A 27,746-nucleotide genomic window follows, 5' to 3' on the forward strand; every position below is an offset into this window, starting at 1 on the left:
ACAGTGATTTTACATTCTTGAAATATGTTCTTTTAAATCTTTTATTTTATATTTAACACGCATTATTTTAATTTATATTTAATGTCAATGTTTATTTCACTGTGTCTTTCCTCCACTCAGGTGGTGTTGCGGGTGTTTGCGGTGAAGGCGTTTGTAGAAGAGAACCACTTGGTGGATGTGCTACTTTTGCTGCTGCTGTATGGGTGGGCCGTGATCCCCCTCATGTACCTCCTCAGCTTCTTGTTTTCAAGTGCTGCCACTGCCTACACACGCCTCACCATCTTCAATATCATCAGCGGCACAGCCTCCTTCCTCGCCGTCACCATTATGACCATTCCCGGTGAGAGACCAGAGCAAGACTGTGTGAATAGAGATCTGCTACAGGACCCATTGGGTCCTGAGAGAATAGGGGCAGAACGCATGTGGCTTTCAGTAAAATAATGTGATTGGACAAGTTTTTAAATAGTAGATTTAGCACAATCTCTTTCTATGTCTTTCTCTGTTCTGTGGTGTCTTTCTTTTTCTTAATATAGTTATTGTAATTAATATAGAACATTACTGATACAGTGATACGTTACAAGATACAGAAGTTGCATGGTGTCAGGTAGTGTTTTTTTCAGATGAGGTCATGCTAACTGTTGGTTTTCATGTAATGTTTACAATAACATTTTGTGTGAGACATATTTCTTCACACATTAATTTCACTTATTAATTTGAACATCACATTAATCAGGGACAACACTCATATTTTCCTTTTTTCGGTTTTCAGAGCTCCAGCTGCAGGATCTCTCACACCTGTTGGATAAAATTTTTCTGCTCTTCCCCAACTACTGTCTTGGCATGTCCTTCAGTCAGTTCTACCAGAACTATGAGGCAATAAGCTTTTGCACTTCTGACAAAATCACTCAAAACATCTGCAAACTTTTAAGTGAGTATTATTATGATTATTGATTGACAAATCTATCAATTAAATTCAGTGTCATGTTAGAATTTTATTTGAATGTAAAGTTACTTACTTTTCAAGTCTGAGTTTGAGAGATTTGTAAAGAAATGTATTTTCCATATACACAGTGGAGTGAGGAATCGAGTTAGTGAATATTCATAGTCAATCGTCCAGCCGTAAACAGGCACTTTTTCTTTTCTACAGACATCACTTACCAGCTGAACTACTTTTCTATGGACGAGCCTGGAGTGGGACGCTTTCTAGTGGCCATGTCCCTGCAGGGTGTGGTCTTCCTCATCCTCCTCTTTGTCTTTGAGCTGCAATGTGTCCACACACTACTCAACATCTGCAGGAGACGCAGGAAGGTAAAGAGTGGGCACAGTTATACAGTCAGCCATAAATAATATACAGTGGTATGAAAAAGAGGGTTTTTTCACATTCACATCTTCCACAATTTCACTGAGTTCAGGAGAATTCAGTCACTCCTATTTCTTATATTTTTATTGCATTTTACCATATAAATCCAAAAAAACATTTTGGGAAAGTGTACCCTGTAATAATATATTCTTTAAACATATAATTTTAGGAAAAATCTTCTAAATCCACATCATTCTGCCATCTGAGAATTTTGGTTTGTTTCACATTTTATTTATCCAGTTGTAATTTTTGCACTGTAAAGGTTTTACGTTATAAAAGGCAGTCATGACCGTCGCTAGTTTGATTCCTATATCTGGCAGGAAAATAGGGGGTGGGGAGTATATCTCCTCCCTCAACAGCAGTGAGTGAGACACCCAACATCCAACTGCTTTCTGGGTGCTGGTGATATGTATCCACTGCTGTACGTGTGTGTTCACTAAAGCGTGTGTGTGTGTGCGAGCGTGTGTGTGTGCATGCATGTGCGTGTGTGTGCGCGTGTGTATGTGTGCATGCCTGTGTGTGTGCATGCGTGTGCATGCATACGTGTGTGTGTGTGTGAGAGATGTGTTTTTACTGCCACTGATGGGTTAAATGTGGAAGTTACATTTGTTCATATTGCAATGACTCATCTATTCATTGGCCCATTACTGTAAAAGTATGAGTCAGTGTTGGGCTGGCATATGATTTCACACACTAATGCTTATTCATCCACTGCGATAAAATCTCCACTGGTTTCCACATTGTACTGAAGTTGCAAGAATTAAAAAGTGACTACTTCTTACTTTGTTCAGCATGATCAAACCTCTCTTGAATACAGGCCACTGTGAGGATGTGATAATGTAGCACAGGTAACTGGATTTATATTTTAACGGAAGTGTGTGTGCATCTCAGGACCTGCTGCCTGTGGAGGAAACTCTTCAGCCTGAAGACCGGGATGTGGCAGAGGAGAGAAAGCGAGTTCTGGAGTGTCAGCCTGTAATGGAGTCCATGGTGGGGAGCCCCCTCATTCTCCAGGAACTGACCAAGGTAGACACTGAAGTGAGAAATAGCTGGAAATGTGAATATAGAACAGAAGGTAAAGGAGAGAGGTTAGAGTGCTCTTACCTGATCAGTCCACCCTGCTATTATCAGCATCAAATAATCTTGGTGTTGGTCACAGTGTAAGTGAGAGAGTGAATAAAATGTTGTGTGTTTGTGTGTGTGTGTGGACAGGTTTACCCAGGGCAGACTCTGCAGGCAGTGGACCGCTTGTCTCTGGCGGTGGGGAAGGGGGAGTGTTTTGGTTTGCTTGGTTTTAATGGAGCAGGGAAGACCACTACCTTTAAAATGCTGACTGGAGATGAGAATGTGACAGAGGGAGATGCTTTCATTGATGGCTACAGCATCCTCCGAGATATAAAGAAGGTCAGTTTTTGTACAAATGCTGGATTATATATATTATGGCATTTCTTTATTTTATTGTGTCTAATTAAAAGCTGTGTGTAAAATGCTCAGATGCCTATGAAAACGTATGCTAAACTGTTATGTTTACTAAATCAAAAAATGTTTTAAGTTTCTAAAGATGCATTTTAAATTGGAAGAAGAGTGATGACTGTATACATATAAATATATTTTGACATTCTTATAGCTTATGGAATACATACCCTCTTTTATCTATAAACCCTCTTTTTTCCCTCATAAAAGGAAGCTTGTATATATGCCTTATTTTCCTCTTTTTCACACTGGATTCATTGTGCACATTGTGTTTCACAGAGTATTGGATATTTGGTGACCATATAAATCCTGTACTTGTTTTATTCATTGTTAGCCATGTTAGTTTTTTTTTTGTAGAGTGTATTCTTTAAAAAAAAAAAATATATATATATATATATATATATATATATATAAACACATTTTTATGCAGGCAGTTTCACTCAGTCCTCAATGTGTCCTGCAGGTTCAGCAGCAGATTGGATACTGCCCGCAGTTCGATGCAGTGTTGGATCACATGACGGGACGGGAAACTCTGAGCATGTACGCCAGGCTCCGGGGCATCCCGGAGAAATATGTGTCCAACTGCGTGGAGAACGTCCTGCGCTCATTGCTTTTGGAGCCCCACGCTGACAAACTGGTCCGCAGTTACAGGTACCAGCTGCAGAGAACTTGGAGAGAAAACAGTGAATGTAAAAGACAGTAAAAGGTCTGGATAAAGTTTGATATGTTGAAGAAAGAAAGAAAGAAAGAAAGAAAGAAAGAAAGAAAAGAGAGAAGAGGACTGACAAATGCAGATCTCTGTGTGTGGGCAAGTGTAGAAATGTTATGTAGAATAACTGAGAATGTACAGTGGTACTTTGGAGTTGGTGAATCGTTTCTAATCATCTATGTTTCTGTGTAAATCGCTCAGTTCGCTCAGTTTTATTTAAATGATCTTCAAAACATGTTTGTGGAAATGCATCATGGCATAAACAAAGACATTTCTGAGGAGTTTTTAAGGCTCATCAAGCTGGAAAAGGTTTCAAAAACATCTATTAATCCTCAGCCAGACAGATTGTGTACACATTTAGGAGCCATTATTTACCTCCTTATTCCCTAAGGAGTTTCGGTTCGGTTTCAGTGTGTAGTGTTTTTGATTTGTGTACAAGTCTTCTTTCCTTGTCTTTGTCCTGCAGTGGGGGTAACAAGAGAAAGCTGAGTGCAGGCATGGCTCTGATTGGGGGGCCAGCCGTCATCTTTCTGGATGAACCGTCCACTGGAATGGATCCTGTGGCCAGGCGGCTGCTGTGGGATGCGATCACACGCACCAGGGAGTCTGGAAAAGCTATTGTTATCACATCACACAGGTTAGAAACACTGACACACAAATCCAAAGATGTGAGGTGTGAGCTACTAGGAAATAGTTTACATTATCTAATTGGCATTATGTAAGCATATTTGTAAAAAAAATTTTTAAACAATCTTGGGGCGGCACGGTGGCGCAGTCCCACAGCTCCAGGGACCTGGAAGTTGTGAGTTCAAGTCCCGCTCCGGGTGACTATCTGGGAGAAGTTTGGTGTGTTCTCCCCGTGTCCATGTGGGTTTCCTCCCACGGTCCAAAAATACACGTTGGTAGGTAGATTGGCGACTCAGAAGTGTCCATAGGTGTGAATGTGTGTGTTTGTGTGTCGTCCTGTGAAGGACTGGCGCCCCCTCCAGGGTGCATTTCTGTCTTGCGCCCAATGAATCCGGTTTGGTTCTGGACCCACCGCAACCCTGAACTGGATAAGCGATTACAGATAATGAATGAATTAATAAATGAATGAATGAAACCTACTTTCTTTACTTTCATGCTTTCGACTTGTTGGTCCCAAAGTTAAAACCTTTGAGCACTTTTCCTTTAAAAGAAAGTATTAAAATGTTGCTCAGTACAGTACGATAAACAGTAGGGAGAAGGATTAGCATTATCTGTTGTTATGCTGACTGTCTGTCTCTCTCTCTCTCTGTCTGCAGTATGGAGGAGTGTGAGGCCTTGTGCACAAGACTGGCGGTGATGGTCAATGGACAGTTTAAGTGTCTGGGCAGCCCGCAACACCTGAAAAGTAAATTTGGCAGTGGCTACACACTCCTGGCCAAAGTCCGCACAGAGACTGATGTAGACGAGATGGACCTCCAGCTCTTTAAAGACTTTATTGAGCGCACATTCCCTGGTTTGTATTTGGAAGAATAAATATAATTACACATTTGTTTAAATTTTGAATTAGATTTATGTATCTGCTTACACTCACGCTGATGTTGCTCCTATCAATGACTTCCTTTTCATCACCACAGGAAATCTACTGAAAGATGAACACCAGGGGATGGTTCATTACCACTTGACTGACAAAACATTGACTTGGGCTCAGGTGTGTTCCCCAGTGTGTTCAGCATCACACAGTGTTAATGATAATAATGTAATTACAACTTTCTCAAAAAGAGATGATTGTTAGATTAATCAAAAGATCAAGGACCAGTGTTATTCTTTCTCATCTATTATGTCCCTTCCAGTTTGTTGTAAATTGTACATTTTTCATACAGATATCCATAATAATTTATGTTTTTGCTCCGCAAGGTTTTTGGGACCCTGGAGGCAGCTAAAGAGAAGTACAACATTGAGGACTATTGTGTGAGTCAGATCTCACTGGAGCAGGTTTTCTTGAGCTTTGCTCAGTTTCAGCACTGCTCAGAAAGCCGGAGAAAATGAGACACAGGTCAGAGAGGAGACACAAACACCTCATGACTATCTCATCTGGAGCTTAATGAGGTCCATCCTGGGCTGAGGAACTGACCACCACTTGCTCAGGTCTCAGTCACCTCCTCTCCCTACTACACATGCGCACACACATACACACACACACACACACACACACAGTGGAGGTCTGAAGTAAGCATGTGCAGTGTTTGTGTAACGTTGTGTGTTTGTCATTGCAAACAGCGTGTTTGGGTGGAAACACTCACCACCCACCACCAAGTACAACAGTCCGTCCTGGATGTGTCACACAGTGTCTTTTGGGTGTGGGTTTTAAAACAATACTGACACATTATTGTTTACGGCCAGAAAGTCAGCTACAGAATGTGGATCAAGCCGCTTTGGAGTGTGAACTTGTATGAAGCAGCTTAAATTATATTTTTTTCTCATCTTGTCTTTTGCCTTGTCTTAAATGTGCAAATGTGGGAAGAGTGTAATTGAGAACAGTCACTAAACAACGTCAAGAATGTCCAGAAACACTCATGTAGATAAAAAAGAAAAAGAAAGAAACACTTAAAATCACTAAAAATCGAGTCTGAAAAAAAAAATAGCTGCTCTGACGTCAATATAATGTGACAGAATTATTATTATATTTTGGCAGTACAGCAGTTTTTTTTCTGAATAAAGGGAATAAGTGGAATTATTAGCTATGGATGTCTAAAGAATTTTCATGTGGAAATTAATTTTTTTCACAGCACAGACAATATTTATTCCACAGGCACTTTTATCTTCTCTCCAAATAAACTATTTTTTTTAATCTCTCCAAACCAATTTTTGGAGTACAATACTGCTAGGGTAATAAATGTTACATTTGCCTTTTTTCAGATGTTTAAAGTGTCAAAGTATTTTAGCAAATAAATTTGACGTCAGGCAGCAGACCAACATTTTCTTTATTTTTACTTCTTTAAAAGTCTTAACACTGTGATGCCTTTTTTTGAAACTGCTGCCCAAATGGTGTACACATTTCCATCTATTCACATTTACAGTTACTTTATTTTGAATCTGTGTTCTCTTACCTTCTGACTGATTTATTTTGCGTACACTACCAGTCAAAAGTTTAGATTCGCCTCGTTGAATATATGTTTTTCATCTTTCTTTAAACCTGACCTCCACAAGAAATGCTTCAATATCTGATAGATCTTACTCCAATAAGAATGAGCTGTGCCTCTGTATAAATGTAAATGTTTTTTTTTCTATTAATGCCCAATAAAAAGACATTTTATGGTTGCAGCCAACCATAGTTCTGCAAAATCTAGAAGTTCTGGAGTCCTGTAAGAAAAGTGCTTCAGCTTACAACACATGAAGTAAAGAATGGTAAAAGTAAATAAACATGAAATTTAAAATATAACCTAGCAAACTGGCAAAACACAAGATAATTTTATTATACCAGGCCCAAACAACAGCTTAGTCATGATCTCACTCTTAATTAATAAATTTGATTAACTGACATTGATATTGATTTTGAGTTTTAGAAACCTAATTATTAATTCATTGTTGACCTTTTAATCATTTAAAATGTAATTTTAATTAATTAATTTATTTTATATGTTTATAATAACATTCAAATATATGTAAAATCTTGTATGGTTTTACCTATTTTACCCTTACAAATTAAATGGATAATTATTCAGATGTAAACATTTATTAATGTTTGTATTCGTAATTATCATGAAACTTTTTATTTAATAATTGTTATTTTAATGGTCTATTACTGCAGATTGTTACAGTTCTTTAATTTCAGTCAGTTTATAATTCCAAATGCATTATTTCATAGTGATTGCCTTCTCTTTTATTTTTAAACAAATAAATTAGTAAGACAAAAATGAGGCATACATGCCTTTAAATAATGTGTCCAAATTTTTGACTGGTAGACTTGGCGCCTGTTCATTATATGATAATAGACTCACAAACGTTCTGTGATACTGACATTGGTTTAAATATACTGACTCTGATACAGGCTGTGATTTGCGCTGTGTTTCACTTAACTTCATTCTGACTGTAACACACTGGAAAATCTGGACTGGGTTTGTGATGTCATGCCAAATGTTGCACACCATGCCTTGGGTCTTGTTTGCTGGCTTCTTCAAAGTATGTATGGATGAGACTTCTGGGTTAAATTTTGTACTGGGAGCTTTATGTTTGTCTTTTTTTTTATATTATTGATTTTTTACATTTTTTTTTTTTGATTGATTTATTTTGGTCCGTTATATGTTTGTACTAATTTCCATATTTGAGCTGATTATAAAAACTGATATGCAGATAGGATCAATGTTGAACGTAAAGGTGAAACTGTAAACAGTGTGTGAGGGGAAGTATAATCCTATGTACTGTAACTCTGAATTAACCATTAACCATGGATTGTGTCTTTTTTTTTTTTTTAAATAAATCCATCCTGTATGAGCACGGACTGGAATAGTGCTGTTTCAGGGGGTAGCGCTTTCTGTTCTGTTCTGTCGAAGGATCCCACAACTAAAACCCATCAGCCATGCATCACCTCTGCTTGCACTTCTACTAACACAACACTGAAGTTCTGTAACACAACACACACACCTCATAGTTTTTAAAATACAGTGTTATCTCTGACCTAAACAGGGTTAATATTTCTCCATCTGTGAATCAGTGAATGACTTCCTGCACAAAAGTTTGTTTCATTATGGACATTCGTAGCTAGTATCTCTAGGACATTTCTGATTTTTTTGTAACTTTCCAAACACTTTTGAAAAAATGTAGAAGACTGATTAATCCTTAGATTAAATTATATTCATTAGTTTCACTATATCCATATACGGTATTATTTAGATGATCATCTGATGATTAACTAAATTAGTATAGGTAAATATCATATCTATGTTGGTAAGTTTAAGGGTGCGCCCCACATTGGGAAAGCCCAAAGCCATCCTTATACCCACTGCACTAGGGGGCAGTGTCGTGAAAAAAGGGCCCTGGAATTGAGAGAGAGAGAGACAGAGAGAGAGAGAGAGATGTTAGTATTTAAATAAAGTACTAATATAGTTTGGGACAAACCTTCAAAACTGTAGGTATATTTATAAACTACTAGTAGAGTGGGATAAGCGTTAAAAATATAAATATTTAGATCCATGTTTGGAATAACATTTAAAAATTAAAAAAATGTAGTTAGATATTGCAATAAGATATCAGAACGATTAGTATTTACGTACGTAAGTAAAAAATAATGTAGATAACCCTTTAAAAAAGTATCTGTAGCGTACTCTTGGTCATCCATGTTGCTAGGGGCAGTAGAGGCTCCTGGCAACACGGTGAGACTGTGGTCCTGAAGCTGCGGACTCGGGTTCTGCAGGTGTCTAGTACCGTAATTCCGAGCTAGGTTCTGAAAGGCGGACACAGTTATAACGGGACACAGAACCGAACCCGTCTCCACTAGACATTGGTGTTAAAGCAGCCACCCGCTTAGCAGAGACACGGCCTCCTGACTGAAGACCGGCCCGCGGTCCTGATTTACACCGGACACACAAAAAAGTAAAGGTAAAAGGATTTTATTCCATAAACTGGACCCAACCTTAGACCACCGTTCAGGGGGTTATCGGATGTGTTTATTCCGCTGACGGAGTCGGGACTTTTGGTCTGATCTGAACACGGAGCCGTTAGCTTTATCACGCTAACGCTGCTCCTGCGAATTATCTGCGATTAAGCTTATTCAGAGACTTTATTGTTAACTGGTAGATAATGTTAATTAACCGTAGTTATATTTCTGGTTTTTAAACGTGTAGTAGCTACAGTTCAGTATTAAGCTGTCTAACCTGTTAAAGCAAAACACTTCTAAATGTCTACAAGGGTTCCTTATTAAAGGAAATGGTCATACACCGAACCATAAACACTTGACAAACATTTGCACGGTTCTTCGCGTCATGAAGGGGCTTTTGAGATTAGAAAAGTTCCTCAATGGTTACGATGTCAAGATTTTTTTTTTTTAGAACAGAAGAACCCTTTTCTAAAAGGTGCTGTGTTGAACCATCTATAGCACATTCTTCATCATTCTGAAGAAACCCTTCATGATGCAAGTAACACTTTAATCATGCAAAGGGTTTTCCAAGTGTTCAGGGTTCTGTATAAATTCCTTTAATAAAGAACCCTCGTAGAACCGTCATTTTTAAGTGTGTTTACAGTAATTTAATCTTAAAATTGCAGCTTCAAATCCACTGTAATGCTCCACTGAGCTACAATAGTGAGAATAGAGCCTCTGTCGCTGTTACTCGGGGCTCAGCACTGCAGAAACTGCACTATGTGACTTTCGGAGAAGGGTAGGAAATAATGAAGCTGACAGTTAATGTTGACAGGATCAGAGAGTGTAAGGTTAGTGTGCAGTTTGATTTGAGGTTTAACAATATAACAGATTGTAAAACCCTTTAAAAAGTAATTACAAACATGATAACTATTACAGTAATAAATAACAAACAGGGTTAAACCATTTATTAACATTTTAGTCACCTTAGTCTTTTTTTAAATGATTTGGAGGGATGCCATTTGTATGCCCTAGTGTAAGCACTATTCAAATACAGTTGAAAACACGTTAATGGTTTGCATCGTGGTGTCTTTGAGTTCACTACTGGTTGGGAACACTAGAAAGTGTTGTTTTGTCCTGCTCTTCTCAGTTCATTTCTCTGGACATAATATGTCCATTGTTTTCGTTTTGTTTGAGCTCAAACATATTTGTTAAAACCCTTTTACAGGCCTCTGTCGTCTTAGGTGGAGAGTTCCGCTGTGTAGTTTTGTTATGATTGGACACACGGTGCCGGGTCTTTCCTTTATTTACCTCAAATAATTCAGCCCCATCTCTTTCTCTCCCTCTGTCTGTCTCTGCAACTCTGCGCTGTTTCATTTCTGTTTTCAAGGAAAACAATCTGCAGACACTGAATTGTTTCTATCAATCCCACTGCCCTGTTCTAAGCTTTTTCTCCTGGAATTAAACCTGATCCAGATCTCAAGTAAAAGGTAACAGTTTGCACATTCAGTTTTATCACTTCACATGGGATTTAGATTGAAACAAACTGATCAAAATCTCGGTGTAACTTCATAGTACTCAAAGTCATCCAGAATGTTTTGATGAACTATTTCACAAAAAAAAACATTCATGTTATTCATATTAATTTAACCTTGCAGAAATCTATGAAGTTGCTGTCATACTTAAGGGATTATAAATGACGTGAAAGTCATTGTGTCAACAGAAGGAATTTATAATCAATTTTTTAATTAATTTTGCATGTTCCTTTCTTTGTGGGAGGAGCAAAGTTGTGTGATATTGAACGATGGCAGCATGTTTATAGGACTGAAGAGTAATGAGAAACTTTGGAAATTGAGAATTAGTTTACTTGTGCCAACATGTTTAACCCAGTTAAGCCAAGTATAAATCAGACAGAATTGGATAATAACTGGATAATATTCTAATAAAATAATTCATAATACTGACTCTGATAAAGCAGCGATCATTGTTTTTTTAAAATGTTTTTCTGACACATGCTGATGGTGATTTTTATAACGTTTGTAGATTTCATTTCACTGTCAGTGAAAGTGGAACAAGAAGGCACAGAAATGTCAGCAGTAAAGATGGAAAACTCTGCGAATGGTGTCACTGCAGGAGGTGTTTCACACGAGGACAAGGGAAATGAAACTGCCCAGTACTGTGTTTTTATTTTGTTTCTTGCAAAACTAAAGCCTTACCTACTTTAATTTTTTCTTGAGTTATAGCTCTCAGTTATGTCATCTCACCAAAGCTTTGTCTATCAGACCTGAAGACCTCTCAGAGATGTTAGCTGCTGGGACCAAAGAAGTTCATGCGAAGGCAGAGAACACACAGTTTGTCAAAGATTTCCTTCGGGGACGTATACGCAAAGAGCTTTTTAAGGTTGGTTTTACATGGAAGATATATTTAAGCAATAATACATAAGAGTGAGTGCTATAGTGTGAGATATTGGCACTGGTGTGCTGTAGCCGTAGGCAAAAGACGTGAAGATCAGTCACCAGCGCCAGTTTGTCACCTTATAGCAACAATCTTGAGTGTATTGTTGCGATTGTACCTCGGTCCATTATTGCCGTTTGTTATTAGGTTTTAAGATAAAGAAGCATAATAAATCATGTATGGGTTGTTGTGCAAAAAATTTGCACTTTATTTAATTTCCTATCTAAAATGACGTCTTGGTCTGTCCTCAGCGTGGTGCACTGGCGCTGTACTACACTTACTCAGCCCTGGAAGAGGAGATTGAGAGGAACAAGGACCACCCCAACTTTGCCCCGCTCTATTTTCCCAACGAGCTGCATCGCCATGAAGCCCTGGCTCAGGATGTAAAGTATTTCTACGGGGACGACTGGCAGAGTCAGATCAGCCATTCCCCAGCCACGCAGCGCTATGTGGATCGCATTCACGACATCGGCCTCAATGACCCTGTTTTGCTGGTAGCTCACGCCTACACTCGGTACATGGGTGACCTCTCAGGAGGGCAGGTTTTGAAGAAGGTCGCCCAGCGTGCCCTAAAGCTACCGCTTACAGGGGAAGGGCTCATGTTCTATCAGTTTGAAAACATCCACAGTGCCAAGGCCTTCAAACAGCTGTACCGGAGCCGCATGAACGAACTGGAGCTGGACAACGATACGAAGGAGAGGATTGTCCAGGAGGCGATCTCGGCTTTCCAGTTTAACATAGAGGTTGTCTTGGAGATTAAAAATTAGAAAAAAGGAATATGAGTTTATTAACATTATACACATTTTTTGAAAGAAAAAAAATTTGGACCGATTGGACCAGTCAAATTCAAAATAAAGTAATAGAATATTAAACAGGGTGGCGCAGGTAGTGTCGCTGTCACACAGCTTCAGGGACCTGGAAGTTGTGGGTTCAAGTCCCGTTCAGGGTGACTGTCTGTGAGGAGTTTGGTGTGTTCACCCTGTGTCCGCATGGGTTTCCTCCCACAGTCCAAAAACACACATTGGTAGGTGGATTGGCGACTCAAAAGGGTCCATAGGTGTGAGTGAATATGTGTGTATTTGTCGTTCTGTGAAGGACTGGCACCCCTCCAGGATTGCTCAGTTATTCCGGGTAGGCTCCGGACCCACCGCGACCCTGAACTGGATAAGCGGTTATAGACAATGATGGATTGAATGAAGGAATAATTAAATATAGTCAGCTAATAAATTGTAGGGGTTATTTTCTTTTGTAAAATCAGTCCTACATAAAAGTCACACTGGCCACTGATTGATTTCTTTTTCTAAATTCTGTGTTTATTACAGGTTTTTAACGAGCTGGAGGAGATAGGAAAATCCATTCCTGAGGACGTTATGGATGCAGGTCCCATCCATGGGGAAATGCAAGGAGACATCAGCAAATGCCCTTACTATGCTGCTAAGACTGGTATTTACGAAAAACATTTACTAATATCTTTGTTGTTGAAGCTAATGGAATGACTCTTTTGGTGCTGTCATGATCTTCATGTGTTTGTTTTCCACTCTCTGTTCTGCTGTAGCTGCTAAAGGAGGATCAGCGTGTGTTTGTCAAATGGCTGCAGCTGTCCTCAGAAACCCCATGGGCCAAGTTCTCCTTGCTGCGTGGATTGCTGTACTTGCTGGACTGGCTGCCTGGTACCTCTTCTGATCCTCATATGCCAGTGGAAGACCAATCCTGTGGAGTTAACGGTTTATGCTTGTATAGGAGCAGCTTTAATCCTTTTGAAAAACTTAGTTTGCACTGGAGAAGAACTGATATAAAAATGAAAATTCTGCGTCTCATCTGGCTTTCAGTTGTGTGCGCAGTGGTTTCCAGAGTTGTGCTTTTACTCATCGCCTTCATATGGAGGGTCTGGGTAGCATGTATTTTTAAATTTGATATAGAGATAATATGTTGTTGATTGTTTAATATCGAGTTGAATTATTAGGAAAAAATGGATGGTCTAGTGACATCAGGCCCACATAAAGAGTAATGAATTTTAGTTGGTGTTTATTTTTTTATCACCATCGTTATTTTGCTAGTTGAATGACCAGAACCACTGTAAGATGTTTTCTTTTTAATTATCTCTCAAACTTTCTTTAATATGAAAGCTGAAATGCAAGATGCAGAAAAGTGTACATCTGCAGGGCAGATAATTGCTGTAAAACATTTTGTATTTCCTGTCATTACAGTTTAAAGTATGAAATCTACTTGGAAGTGGGTGTGGATGTAGTACAGTTCAACTTACTTGAAATATCTTTATTTTAGTGACCAAATTTAAGTCAACACATTCAGAATTAATTACACCAGGTTCAACGCTAAATGCATTCCCGTATATTTTAATTATTCTCAGCTTTATTTACAACAGAGCACAATAATACTCATTACAGCAGACTGAGGTGTCACTTCTAAATGGAGTGTACTGTGTGAGGTTAAACAACATGTGTTAATAGAATAGTCAACTGAGGGAAGATAATTTTCCTTTTCTGATTCCACTGAAGGGATTTTTGACAGCATGCTAGCTCAGGCATTTCTCTCCAGTTATGTTCCAATCAGTTTAAGTTAAAATAACCTTTTATGAATACTTTTAACAGAGCAGACCCTCACTGACTGAGAATTCTGATTCACATCCCACCTGACATTCAGTCAGATCTCTAGACGAAAGCTATTGCAGGAAAAATAACATGAAGCACAGCTCTGAAATTCTGACAGTATTTCATAATAAATCTAACCTGTTATCTTTTATAAATGGTCATTCAGTACGAATTATCAGTTAAAATAAATTTTTTTTATACTGTTTAAGTACAATAGGAAAGCATCTCGAGTGTAATTTTAAAAAGTTAATAAAATAACAAACTGCATCTGTTTTACCCTGATTTTTCAGGAATATCTAATACTATATAACGGTTATTGGTATTATTATGGAATTTTCTGTCTTGGGCTGTGTTTTTGTTTGTCTGTTTTGGGCTTTCTTTTCTTATTTTTTGTTTTTATAAATGAATGACAGGTGTGACACTTTGAAACCAAAGCCTGTGCCAGTTTCAGATTCGTCACTTTCAATTTTCGGTTAGTCCTAGAGCACATTGTCCTTCTAGGAGAATGAGGATGTAGCAGAAGGTGGCTACTGTTTTTTTTTTTAAAGGTGCTATATCTAGTGTTTCAAACATTAATAGAGCAGCAAACAACTAGTGGAGTAAAGGCATCTAGAGCAGAGAATGAAGTCCCTGTATTTGTGTTGTTCTCTGTTGTTTTCAGAGGTGGGACAGTGACATGCTTTCAGATGAAACTGAACCTCCAAATATTCCTCCACCAAAAAGGACACACATGTTTTGCAACAAAAAATGTCCCTGAAAAAGAATTATACCTGCTCAGTTAAGCTCATCTGTCTTTACCAGGTACAGCCTAAAGGAGGGGACATAGCCGAAGGGGGAGATGTAGCTGAAGGGAAGGGAATACGAAGCATGTTTTGGGCTGAGATGTTGGTGCTGTAGGGGTAGAAAGTCACATCCATCACTTTTAAAGGTGCATAAAACAAGTTCCAGTAGCCAGGTGAAGTCTATCTATTACAAGGAAATTTAAAGGATTTTGACCTTTTGATGAATGCTTGTCTCTTTGGGCTTAGTTACCAGCTATTATGGAGAAATGGTCATTCATAAAAGAAAAAACAACCCTAGTTAACAACACCAAGGATCCTGTTTTAAAAAGCTAAGCCAAGTGGCTTATAGAAAACTAAAACTAAGGAAAATCTGTTACAAATGCCTGTAAAAGCATCTGACTGATCAGACAGTAAAAGTTAAAAACAGCCAAATAATGTTATTTTAACAAAGCATGTTACCCACAACAGGGTTTAAAGCAATAGACTAGTTACTGTGGGGTTAATTCCTCTGTATTGCACCTTTTAAAGAGAGCACTACCATGTAGTGGAACGGTTTAATAGCTGATAAAGTGGTATTGTTACAATAAGGATCATTAAGTCCTAGTATTAATAATAAAATATTGTTTGATCAACGTTTATTTTAGCTTCCAGCTATTGAGTCTGTCATAAACCTAAAATAAACCAATTAATGAATTGAGTTTCTGTGTGATCCATAATGTGAATCTTTTTCTAAACAGTTTTAAAGTATACAACATTCACACATTTGGAATTTTATTACATATCTGATGTCTCTCACACAGCTTTAAATAATGACAGCTACTGTACAGAGCTACTAAAGCAGGACAGACATCTTTCTATCACATTATTGTCTCCATGATCTGAGGTTTAAAGATGATGGGGATGATCTGCATCAAATCTAGCATCGTCACAACCGGAGCACAACCCACTGATCACACGCTCAGTGAGAGAGACGGTACACAGATGAAACATTCCCCATAAGTGGCCTCTTTAAGCACAGTTGGTTAAGGAAATCGGGATACGTAGATATTCCATTAACACGCAACAAAAGTAATGACAAAATCATATTTCAAATAGAAAAAAATGTTGTACTAGGCCAGGTCTTGTATAAGAAGATTTTCCTTGTGTTTTATGGTATCCAGGAATTTTTCAAGTGGTCAGCTGAAATCTGTCTACAGTTACCCCAAACTAGAAGACAATGCACATCAATCGAGTCACATCATCTAAAGCTGCATCCAACCAGAGGCCTTTAATATACAACTTCAGCATTCCTGGCTTTACAACTCTGTACCCAGACTTGTGTGACTTGGAAGAATCATGAGGTTCAACTCCAGCTTCTCTCTGGGTGCTCATATATGCGTCTCTCATTCAGCTGCAGCAGTCCTGGTTCCTCTACACCCCCTATATTGGCCTCTCAGTTTCCTGTGTATCTTTTACCTGAGGACATTAAAACCGGTCTGAATTAGTGGTTTCCACAACAGCATAACCATAAAAAGTATGATAACTATGAGCATGACAATACATACAAAAACAACAGCAATAACTGGTTGTAAATCAACTAGTGCAACATTTGAAAAATAGAACTGGAGGAAGCTGCAGGCGAGTGAAGACTTTAGTGATTTCCAGACTTTGGGTGCAAATACAGCACCCAGTTCCACCCACTGAGTCTTGTTTAATCCTCTCAGCACCGTCTATAAATGACACCCATGTGGCATAGAGCACTGTTTGAAGAGAATCTGGCCCTAACCTGAAAATTTAAACTCAGATTTTAGGTATTTTCCCTAACCCTTGTGAAAACATTTACTCATGTGAAATAATTATTTTAGTGCCAGAAATAGGTTTACTACTGTCTTGGGTCCAAGTAACAGAATGTATGAATAACAATTTATAAATTTTTATACATGTCTAAAATAAAAATTCCATTATGCTTGGCACTGCTCTCGAAAAGCACTGCAATAACTTAAGCATGTGTTAACATTTGAGTCTGATGTTGACTGAATGAAGCGATGTGTGAGTCCTTAGTGATTTCCTGAGTGTTCTTTGGTCAGCTTCAAACAAAACAGACAGATACACAAATCCACAAATTACAAATGGGAGGCAGATTATAGACAAACGTATATACACAGCGAGAGGCAGATGATTTTTTGAGATTTCTTAACAATTATCAGCTCATAACTCTGGATGTGAGTCACGTATTGCGCAAAAAAACACAGAAGAGCAGAGAACACTTAGGAAGTGTTTGAACCACTTTTCTGCATTGTATTACCACACTTATATTAACAGGAACATCAAGAATTCTTGCATTTGATGCACTGCCCTGTTCGTTAAACCAGGGGATGGTGAGACTGAATAGACTGATCTTAAGGTACGAGCAGAGGATCAGGAGTGACGTTCATTTTTGTTCAAATTCCACAATTAATACAAGACATTATACACACTTTGCTGTGAACAGAGTGGTGATGGTTCAGAGTGAACTCAGAGGTGGTGATGGTTAAAAGGAGCGCTATGGGTGGACTACTGTTCTTTTACGGGTATGTGAGAGTTCAGGAGTGTGATATGGCCAGACTGATTTCCATCAAAAGGCCAAATTAAACTGAACATGAAATGCTGAAGTAAAAATGTCCAGTTTGGGCAACTATTCTCTCTTGTCTGAATACAGCCTTATGTTCTCTCCATTTCCAATGGTATTTACTGACCTTCCTTACACGTTTCATCAATACTCCCCCTTCACCAAATATAATTAAAACATGCAGGCTCAGTTTTGGTTCAGCAGAAGTAAACTATATCCCAAACTGTCAAAAAACCAACACCTGACTCTTGAATCTTACCTGCAGTGGTAGAGGTGACACCATTGACAGTTCCTTCCACATCGGTTTCATCTTCTGCATAGCTCATAACCAGGGCCCGCTGTCTATCAGTAATCACCCTGACATAGGATTATTTCATCAGAGATTAATAATTCCAGAGTTGACAATGACAACAGGGAGGCAGATATGACAGAAAGTGACTTACTTGGGGACTCGGATCTTAATGTGGATGTAATGATCCCCATAGCCATAGCCACTAACTCGGGGTATTCCTTTTCCTGAAAGCCTGATCCTCTGGTCGGCTTGGGCGCCAGAAGGGATCTATAAATACATTCACATTCACTATTTTTTTTTTCAAATTTACATTAATTATTTAAAACATTTTCTCCTAGAAAACTTTAGTATCACTGCTGAGGGACGAAGTAACTTACAGAAAGATTGATAGTCTCATAGAGCCCTTGTGCTCTGACAGTCCCTCCCAGGATTGCCTGAGCCACCGAGATAGAAACATCAGAATGGATGTCTGCCCCGTCTCTCCTGAATACTGGACTCTTCTGGACCTGTGGACCAAAACAAGCAAAAAGAACAATAAAGAAAGACAATAAAACCAATTTGCTCATATTTGAATCACTCAGGAATTCAAAACTAATTACATAGTGGTGTTAACACCTGATTTTTTATGTCAATATTACAATATTGTGCACAGAAACTTGACTTGTTCACATGAAATTATCAAAAAGGTTTAAAAGGAAAAAAGAGTGAGAGAAAAGTATTCTAAAATCATGCAAGCATCTTAAAGTAAACAAAAAAAAAAACATTTTCACTTTAATTCCCTACAGTAGAAAGCAAAGTTTATCTTTCTCATTGTTTTCCCCTCACTGGACAAAACTGATCATTTACTCAAGAACTCCAAAATAATTACTCCTACAACTGCTATAGCTACATAAGATACTGGGTCACAGCCTATTTAAACACAAATATTATTTATGGACTAGATTGTGACTTACCCTAAATGTGATAAATATTTCTTTATTTCCCACTGCCATCCTCACAGTCTGTCCGTCCTCAATGCCTATAATACCAAGCCACACTTCATATTTTACATTTATAGTTTTTTAACTTCTTAGAAAATAAGTTACATTTTTTATAGTAGCCATATATATTAATAAACGTTTTCTAAATTACATTCTTTCAGTGTAATATTTCACAGGTAAACTCATGGAATTGATGCAGACACGGCTCATAGATTTACTGATATGAGAATTAAACGTTAATTTAATATCATGTTATGTTTGGAGCCTTTTATTATTTATTAACCCCTACACTTCATTAAAATGGTTTGTGAGACACAAGAGGGCAACATCACGGAGATGGATCGTATTAGTTTACTTGCTTTAAGCAACAATTAAAAGCATCTTCAAATAAATACTTCCTAAAGCCCTGGTGTCTGCAGGACTGTTTTACCTGCAGGTACCGGCACCATGACACTGCGCCTCTGCTTGGTCTGACCCGTTCCCCGGCACGCTGTGCACGGCGAGGTGGCCACTGAACCGCGGCCTCCACAGCGGCGACAGGTTGAGCGCATCACGAAGGGCCCTGTGTTCACCGTCTCCTGTAAGAGCATGAAAGACCACACATGCCTCAGGGTGAAGTTTATTCAGGGTGTGGAGTTGAGAACACCCCATGGACCCTATATATATATATAGCTATTTTGCTATTCCGTTTTTTTGTCAGTGTCTCTTTCAGTTGCATTTAAACAGTAATTATGTGACATATTGAATATGGCTATGTTGTTTTATTTTCTAAAGAACCTTAGCTACTCAAATATGTAATCACTTGAGGTTTTCATGCTGACCGATAAATCAATTTTTCTATAAATTTGTCATGTTTTGACCAAAAATTTTACCTAGCGTCTGCTTTTTTTTTTTTCATATTTCTCAATGTACAGCCTTGAAATCATATTCCCACATCGGATATCTTGACACAGATTGTTAGTGTGAGGTGTATTTTAGTTGAAAACATAAGCATTTTTGATGCTAATTTATTACATGTCATATTACTGTGATAAAATAAATTTGTAGCATCAGATGGACATATTTTTCTTGATATTCTAAGCTCTGGGATGTATGACTGATAAAGTTCTGACAGTCACAGCAGGCCCAGACTTTCAGGAATTTAGTTCAGGGCAAATATGGACAATATCCCAACAAATAAAAAACATTTTGGTACTTTGGCAGTTTTCTCAGATGCTGATAATATTTACAATTATTATTATTATTATAATCCTTTTAAAAAATGATGAAATAATACTTGTTTATTTAGAAAACACACAATAAATAATTATTTAAGCTTTTTAGTTTATATTTGTTGACCTAATGCAGTGTTATTTGATGTGAAACCTAAAAAAAAACCTTGAAAAACTATAAATCAATAATAGGAATATGTTTTTGCTGATGACTCATAGTTTTCTGCCCAGAGACAGTGTGGGTTGACATGTGAGTCAAAACGAAACTGAAAGTAAACAGCGTCTTTCTTGTCCCGTTTCAGCGTTTTTTTTCTGATTTTAGCGCCTATCACTAGAATCTTTCATGACAAGGACATAAGACAAAAATTTTGAAGGAGCGCCTTGATTTTTAGGTGGTTTTTCACACTGGATTACTCCCAGAGGCTTCGCAGCACCGCGATGAGAGCGCTGTTTTTAGAAACGGTAGGATCTGCGCTTTCTAACGGTATACGGAGCTCACAAAAGCATTCAGACATTCAAGACTTACAAAGCTGATTATATAAGGTGTGTTTCTACCCCGCTCATTGCGGGGTTTGAGTTGAAAGGGTTAATCAAAAAATGCACAACTAACCATTCCAGTCCCGTTACACTGGGGGCAGTGCTGGACCTTGGAGCCAGGCTCATGGCCTTTACCGTCACAGCGCTGACAGGAGGCATCGATGTTGACTGTGATTTCTTTATTCACACCTTTGGCTGCCTGCGTAAACGTCAGCTCCATCACATACTGGAGGAAAAGACAGAACACACAGAGCCGTTAATGACAGATCTGTGTCTATTTCTTTAGAACTAATCCTTTGACATCGCTCTGACTCATTCACTCACACATACATTTTATATATATGCACAGTGTATATAAAAGGGAGACAGTGGAGCTGAGAAAGAGGACAAGGAGGGGACAGTGAGTGTAGAAAGGAGAAGGAGGCAGTGTTATTGTTATGGCTGATTGGTGTAAATATGCACATACATAAATATAAATATAAATACAAGGTTTACTGTGTAACAGTCTTGAATAAAAAAATAAAAATAAAAATAAAAAAAAAAAGACTACTTGAAGCTCCTTGTATTAACAAAATACAATTTTTGGAAAAGCTGTGGTAAGCTGACGGTAAAATGCATTAAAACCAAGAATCTGTGACTTGTTAATTCCTTTCAAACATTTACTTATATAAATAAATACAAATATAATGTTTCTGAAATTTTAGATGACTAAATTCATATATTGTGTAAAAATTAACTTTTTTAATTTTATGCCTGCTACACAAAAAATAAAGTTGTGATGGGGCAAAAATATCTAAATATTTTACTATAAGAAAATGGATATATAGTAATACTTTGACTTACGAGTTTAATTTGTTCTGTGACCGAGCTCATAACTCAATTTGCTCATATATCAAATTAAATTTCTCCATTAAAATAAATTGAAATATTAATCCGTTCCAGCACCCCCAAAAACCACAAATCTTTTTTTTTCCACGTTTTTAAATAAAGAAAATTCATTTATAAATAACAAATAATGTATAAAAAAGAATAATATATAATAAAAGAGAATGTAAAGATTCAATTTCTTAAGTGTATTTAACTTGAAGATCAGGCAAAGATGCTGGCGTATGTGGAGGAGGTTGGCGGCAGATGAGGTTGGGGGATTTTTTTTTTTTTTGCTTTTTCATGCTCTTTCGCTTAACATAACTTACTCACTACAAAATTAATGCTACAAAAACAGCGATACGACAGAGATGCTTGCACGGCAAGATAATCAAGTGAACTTGGCTATCTAGTGGCGGGTGGCTTAAGCTCGCTCCCTCGTAACTCCGATCTCAGCTTGCATCAAACGACCGAGTGATGGCTCATATTTCGGAGAATTCATAAGTTGATTCACTCGTAAGTCAAGGTTTCACTGTAAGTACCTTCCAAAGACAGTCTTTACCTGTTCAGACTCTCCACTTTGTGCCAGAAAGTTCAATATCTATCACATATAATATTGTCTTAAATGTGTTTGTTTTAATTTTAACTTCTAACACATTGCTCACATATACTTCAAATTTTGAATTTTATTCTTGCGTCATGCTCTCAGGTGTGTGCTACTGTTCTGCAGCAGTTTCAGTTGAATTGTGTATAATTAGGCTCATATCAGTCTTTTGTTGTTGTGAATGTTGTGATTGTGAGCACTGCTATTCACCAGCCACATTAGTCTGTCTCTTACCATTAACCACATTAACATCAGCTAAATTACTGACCTCCTGGGACTGATTAAAGATGTTGCTGAAGTCTCCAAATCTGTCTGCACCAGAAAACTCCCCAAAGATCTTGCGGAAGAGCTCCTCTGGGTCAATGGTGGACCCTCTGCTCCAGTAATGCTGACCCGCCCCAGCCCCGGCCCGGCCTGCCTCGAACCCTGCTGACCCATACGTATCGTACTGCTTCCTCTTCACCTCATCACTGAGCACCTGCGATCACAGAAGAACAACGAAGATGAAAATGTGAGTTTGGGTCAAATTTCATACTGCATCAGTGCACTAAAAAACTTTTCACAAGATAACACTGTTAAACCTCATAAGCTTCAGCCAATTGTGCAAACTTCTCCTTGGCCTGAGGGTCATCTTTGTTTGTGTCCGGATGATACTTCTTTGCCATCTACAATCCAAACCGAAAAATGGTTATGTTTCATCAGACATGTATTTGAATCTTATAACCCTGCTATAGCAGTGATATAATTTCTTACTTGGTAATAAGCTTTCTTGATCTCTTTTTGGGAAGCTGTGCGTGGAACTCCAAGTATCTGGTAGAAGTCCTGTTTATTATCGACAGATGCACTACTGTGAAAACACAGCCTCGACATCAGACAAGGAGAGCTCCCTTCCATGAACACACACACACCACAAAAAATATTTAGGATGAGGAAGAGGATTGGGTACAATTACATTAACATTTGACGCTTTCCATATACACAAAAACAAAAACTATTATTAAGAGATAAGTACAAAGCACACATATGGAGCTATCATTATGTTGCCCTTTTTGATAGTATTTACTTCCTTTCCATTGTGTTGTTAAACTATGCACTATTTAAAAGTGTCAGAATAACTGAATAATGATAGATTTAATTAAGAATATAAAATTAAAAAGCCTGTTATCACTTTCAAAAGAAAATATTTTATATATTGAGCAGCTGCTCATCTCAACAGTGAAAAAATGTAGTTTAACATGAAGGGTAATGTAAAAAGAAAAGTGAAGTGAAAGATTAATCCATATTAAGGAAAGCTTCTTCACTAAATCTTAAATGGCCATCTATTCCCTATGTACTACACTGTTTGAGATACAGAATATTTTCTCCTATTCAGAGCACCACAGACAGGGTCTTGTTGTAGTCTGTATTAACAGTGGTTTAGGACCTGCAGAATCTGGCGTTAATGTTGTTTTTTGACACATTCACATTCAAGGCCTTAATTTACAAAAACCTGAGCAGTTATTACTGCTTACAGGTAGTAAAGTGTGCAAGTTATTTTGTTATTACAATATAACATAACTGGGGAGAGAAGCCTCCAATCTTTCACAACCGAATCAACACTGATCAACCAAAAAAACTAAAATGACCAGGATTCTACCCTCATTGTCCCCTCTCTCAGCTCCACTGTCCACTCCAATCACTCCACACATACACACTGTGGTCTGTATGTTACTCTGCATACTTTTTAAAGCAACCATTTCTCCCTGTTCTTCAATGGTCAGGACCCCCACAGAGAGGGGTATGATTTGGGCAGTGGATCAATCTCAGACCTGCAGTGACACTTACATGGTGATGTGAGTGCATGTTGTGCTGGTACAAGTGGATCAGACACAGCAGTGCTGCTGGACTTTTTAAACACTGTGTCTGCTCGCTGTCCACTCGGTTACACAAACCTGCATCGTTGGTCCATCGTCTAGTGGACACAGGACAATGTCCCTCATCAGTGGACACAGGACGATGTCCATTGGACACTGTTGTCTGGACATTTTGTTTGGTGGACAGTTCTTAGTTCAGCAGTGACACTGAGGGCTTTACAAACTCCAGCAGCACTGCTGTGTCTGATCCACTCGCACCAGCAAAACACATACTAACACCACCACCACCACCACATCAGTGTCACTGCAGCACTTAGATTCACCACCAAAATCATACCAAGTCTATGGGTGTCCTGACCACAGAAGAAGGTTGGATAATAAAGTATGCAGAGCAACGTATATACCACAGTCCTACCTGAATACAGAACTCTCTCTGACATTGTTATTTATAGCGCTATATTATGCACCGCGGAGGGAGCAGGGAGGGATCTGTGATTCGGCCCGAGTTCGGTTAGCATGTCTCCAGAGTATCGCTAGCTGCTCACCGGTCAGTCCCCTCAATGTCACCGCACCCTGCGGCCCTTTCCGCACCAGGACGAACCCCGACCACAGGCCTCGGCTCTGGACCATAGCAGCGGAGCTTCCACCCGCTCCAGAGAACGAGGAGAGGCACGGGGTCCGCCTCGGGGCCGAGCATGCTGCCGTCATGAGCCGGCGCACCGAGCAGCGAGCCGCGGAGCACGCCATCTTCCCTCAAAGGCCGCAGCTCGGACTCGGTCCCAATACTCACTCTCACACTCTTAACACTCTAACACTTGTACACTCTCACTAAGAACCCTCTCACACTCCCACTAGGGCCTTCGCACGCTGAAGTGTGCAGGCTGTACTGTGTTCTGTTAATTTTCCACAACCAGTTTGTTCAGGAGCGCTGTCTATGACCTCATACTCTGCGCACTTCTCTGAAGTTCTCATTAGAATTGTGTGGATCTACCCGTGAGCCATTGCGAGCCTGTGACGTTTCTCACGGAAACCCAATACAAGACGGCTCGAAAAATCGATAAAAATAAATATATATATATATATATATAAATATATATAATATATATATATATATATTTTTTATTATTTTATTTTATTTTTTATATAATTTTAGGATTAACTGTGGAGAGGAAGCTGTCTGAAAGGGATGTTCAGGTGCTAACCCGGATTGTATCCAAAAAACATAAAACCACGGCTGCCCAAATCACGGCACAATTAAATGTGCACCTCAACTCTTCTGTTTCCACCAGAACTGTCCGTCGTGAGCTCCACGGGGTCAATGTACACGGCCGGCTGTTATAGCCAAACCTTTGGTCACTCATGCCAATGCCAAATGTCGGTTTCAGTGGTGCAAGGAGCGCAAATCTTGGGCTGTGGACAATATGAAACATGTATTGTTCTCTGATGCGTCCACCTTTACTGTTTTCCCCACATCCGGGAGAGTTACAGTGTGGAGAAGCCCCAAAGAAGCGTACCACCCACACTGTTGCATGCCCAGAATGAAGCATGGGGGTGGATCAGTGATGGTTTGGGCTGCCATATTATCGCATTCCCTTTGCCCAATACTTGTGCTAGATGGGCACGTCACTGCCAAGGACTACCGAACCATTCTGGAGGACCATGTGCATCCAATGGTTCAAACATTGTATCCTGAAGGTTGTGCCCTGCATCAGGATGACAACGCACCAATACACACAGCAAGACTGGTGAAAGTTTGCTTTGATAAACATGAAAGTGAAGTTGAACATCTCCCAAGGCCTGCACAGTCACCAGATATAAATATTATTGAGCCACTTTGGGGTATTTTGGAGGAGCGAGTTAGGAAACGTTTTCCTCCACCATTATTGTGGTCTAAAACCAGGTGTAACCATGTATAAAATACAATACATGTTTGGGACACCTAACATATAGCTAACAACCAATGCACTCCCTAAGAAATAAACCGATAAACAAACACAATAAATAAAGAAAAATAAATATAAAGTGACTGACCCACTAACAGGAGACTAATAAAATACAATATTCAAGAATAATTAGGTGCTTATTATTAATTAATGTAGTTGACTAAGTCATTCCTAAAAGATGGAAGAATGCCCATACACTTACAAAGATGACTTATAATGATAATTAAGTTAACAATCACAGAAATATAATTTAATATACACTGTATGGATACACTGAAACTATGGAATATAACTTAATCCAAAGTTTAACCAGTCCTCAACATAATTCCAAAACTGTTTGTTAAATTTGTTAAATTAGAGTTTGTTAAAATTTTGTAGAAAAGGAAGGTACACATCTCCGTATAAAAAACTAAATATTTTATTATTTTCAAAAAGTCATTCAATGGATACACAGATTCAAAAACATGACCATTTTAAGCGTGATTATAATCTGTTTTCTTTGTTAATGCTGATGTGGTTTGTGGTTTTATATTCTATTAATCAGGTGTAATATATACACCATAAAGGAACGGCATCATTGGGAACCTGTCACAAATACTGACATTTCTATACAAAAGTCTGATTAATAAACAGTGCTGTATATAATGGAAGTAAGTCCAGTCACAGCCTTGTTTCATACACTGAGCACCTGGACTCTATCTGTCCTGGCTTTAATATTCCAGAAATTTCTCCTGCTTGTGTAACATTAAACAGGAAATGGAATAATGCCTTGAGGAACCTCACTTAGGCTAATAACTTGGTTGGATCATTTCAGTGATTTCAGATCATTTACATATTGAAAGACAAATTATGTAAAGATTTCCACAGTTTATAACGTCAGCACAACTGCTGTATGATGTTTTTTCCATGAATAAATTTGTCAGGAAGGAGATCAATTTCCTGGGAAATCAGTTTATGGTTAATTTTACATTAACTAATTAGCGTTAGCATGGTTAACATTGTTCCAAAAATAATAATTTGATGGCTGTGTTAGAAATTATTTGTATACATACATATGTAACATACATACATAACAATGTTTAGCATGTTACAGATTTCAGCAATAAATCAAAATGGCTTTTCACTGAAATATGACTTTTTTTGTTTCATCAGCCATGGAGAGTTGGGGGATTATGACATAGTTTTAGGCGTTAAAAAAACAACAACAATATTCCGACAATAAAGTCAGAATTCTGAGAATATTCTCTGAAAGTTTCTGAGAAAAAAATCTCGGAATAATTCTGAGAAAAAAATCTGTCTAAAAATGTCTGTATAATTTCGAGAATATAATCAGAATATTTAGATATAAGTGTTATATAAGTTATATAAGTGTTTCTCTTTGGGTTATTATTTATTATAATATGTAGACAGACAGACACACAGGTCCCCCCGGTCCTGTTTGTATTTACTGGTAGTATTTGATGATTGTACTGTATTTTAATTAATTTCCATTTAGGTAATATTCATTAATTTATGCGTATTCTGTTACCACTCCTTCCTTTTTCAGATTCGCGGTGGGTCCAAACACTGGGTGCAAAGCAGGAACACATGCTGGACAGAGCGCCAGTCCATCACATGGCATCACAAACGCACCTTGCACTCACGTACTCACGCTTACCAACGTGTGTTTGGGCTGTGGGAGGAAACCCACACAGAAACAGGGAAAACACATCACAGACGCGGTTTGAACCCACAACCCCAGAACGCTGGAAAGAAACTGGCCCCCACCTGCAGCGCCCCCGTGAGGCTCCATTGTAATATTACTGTCTTGTTTCCTCCTGGCAGCGCTGTGAGAAGAGGACAGTGTCTGGGCTGCGCTTCGCCCCGCTGCAGACTCTGATCTCTAAACACTGTGGATGTGCGGCGGCGCTGGGGTGTGTGATTTGGAGATCTGTGAATGTGCCGGCGCC

The 27,746-nt window shown here is 38.5% G+C and overlaps 3 protein-coding genes across 5 annotated transcripts in view; 2 read left to right on the forward strand and 1 right to left on the reverse strand.

The window, feature by feature from the left end:
* abca3b (ATP-binding cassette, sub-family A (ABC1), member 3b) overlaps positions 1-8,036 on the forward strand; it is a 39,141-nt gene extending 31,105 nt beyond the window's left edge. The window contains exons 22-31 of the mRNA XM_066641854.1: positions 121-340; positions 770-928; positions 1,148-1,308; positions 2,252-2,386; positions 2,573-2,764; positions 3,297-3,484; positions 4,009-4,179; positions 4,826-5,022; positions 5,144-5,217; positions 5,424-8,036. Coding sequence (XP_066497951.1) covers positions 121-340; positions 770-928; positions 1,148-1,308; positions 2,252-2,386; positions 2,573-2,764; positions 3,297-3,484; positions 4,009-4,179; positions 4,826-5,022; positions 5,144-5,217; positions 5,424-5,555 — 1,629 coding nt within the window. The 3' untranslated portion in view covers positions 5,556-8,036. The remainder of the gene's footprint in view (positions 1-120; positions 341-769; positions 929-1,147; positions 1,309-2,251; positions 2,387-2,572; positions 2,765-3,296; positions 3,485-4,008; positions 4,180-4,825; positions 5,023-5,143; positions 5,218-5,423) is intronic.
* A 742-nt stretch (positions 8,037-8,778) lies between these two features.
* hmox2b (heme oxygenase 2b) lies at positions 8,779-15,504 on the forward strand. 2 transcript variants are annotated; one of them, XM_066641681.1, is made up of 7 exons: positions 8,779-9,104; positions 10,472-10,571; positions 11,125-11,254; positions 11,364-11,481; positions 11,787-12,278; positions 12,858-12,978; positions 13,091-15,504. In XM_066641681.1, the coding sequence occupies exons 3-7, from the start codon at positions 11,169-11,171 to the stop codon at positions 13,216-13,218; spliced, it is 945 nt and encodes a 314-aa protein (XP_066497778.1). In that variant the 5' UTR covers positions 8,779-9,104; positions 10,472-10,571; positions 11,125-11,168; the 3' UTR covers positions 13,219-15,504. The 2 variants fall into 2 exon arrangements, with proteins under 2 accessions (XP_066497778.1, XP_066497779.1); XM_066641682.1 differs by lacking the exon at positions 10,472-10,571.
* A 5-nt stretch (positions 15,505-15,509) lies between these two features.
* Positions 15,510-27,401, reverse strand: dnaja3a (DnaJ heat shock protein family (Hsp40) member A3a). 2 transcript variants are annotated; one of them, XM_066641680.1, is made up of 11 exons: positions 27,326-27,401; positions 22,755-22,888; positions 22,583-22,666; positions 22,270-22,479; positions 20,607-20,759; positions 19,216-19,363; positions 18,759-18,823; positions 18,183-18,311; positions 17,957-18,072; positions 17,773-17,870; positions 15,510-16,381 (listed from the first exon to the last, which is right to left on the reverse strand). In XM_066641680.1, exons 1-11 carry the CDS (start codon positions 27,384-27,386, stop codon positions 16,359-16,361), a joined length of 1,221 nt encoding a protein of 406 aa, XP_066497777.1. In that variant the 5' UTR covers positions 27,387-27,401; the 3' UTR covers positions 15,510-16,358. The 2 variants fall into 2 exon arrangements, with proteins under 2 accessions (XP_066497777.1, XP_066497776.1); XM_066641679.1 differs by lacking the exon at positions 27,326-27,401 and adding an exon at positions 24,400-24,844.
* Positions 27,402-27,746: the final 345 nt, after the last annotated feature.

Source organism: Hoplias malabaricus, chromosome 13 (assembly GCF_029633855.1).
Source record: "Hoplias malabaricus isolate fHopMal1 chromosome 13, fHopMal1.hap1, whole genome shotgun sequence".
Lineage (NCBI taxonomy): Eukaryota > Metazoa > Chordata > Actinopteri > Characiformes > Erythrinidae > Hoplias > Hoplias malabaricus.

Excerpts from the sequence above, each read along its gene's own strand:
- hmox2b (XM_066641681.1), top strand. The coding sequence starts at position 11,169 with ATGTCAGCAGTAAAGATGGAAAACTCTGCGAATGGTGTCACTGCAGGA. Across the intron at positions 11,482-11,786 it reads TACGCAAAGAGCTTTTTAAG|CGTGGTGCACTGGCGCTGTA; the intron begins GTTGGTTTTACA and ends GTCTGTCCTCAG. Across the intron at positions 12,979-13,090 it reads TTACTATGCTGCTAAGACTG|CTGCTAAAGGAGGATCAGCG; the intron begins GTATTTACGAAA and ends GTTCTGCTGTAG.
- dnaja3a (XM_066641679.1), bottom strand. The coding sequence starts at position 24,601 with ATGGCGTGCTCCGCGGCTCGCTGCTCGGTGCGCCGGCTCATGACGGCA. Across the intron at positions 22,480-22,582 it reads AATTGGCTGAAGCTTATGAG|GTGCTCAGTGATGAGGTGAA; the intron begins GTTTAACAGTGT and ends CTGTGATCGCAG. Across the intron at positions 19,364-20,606 it reads AGTGTAACGGGACTGGAATG|GAGACGGTGAACACAGGGCC; the intron begins GTTAGTTGTGCA and ends ATGCTCTTACAG.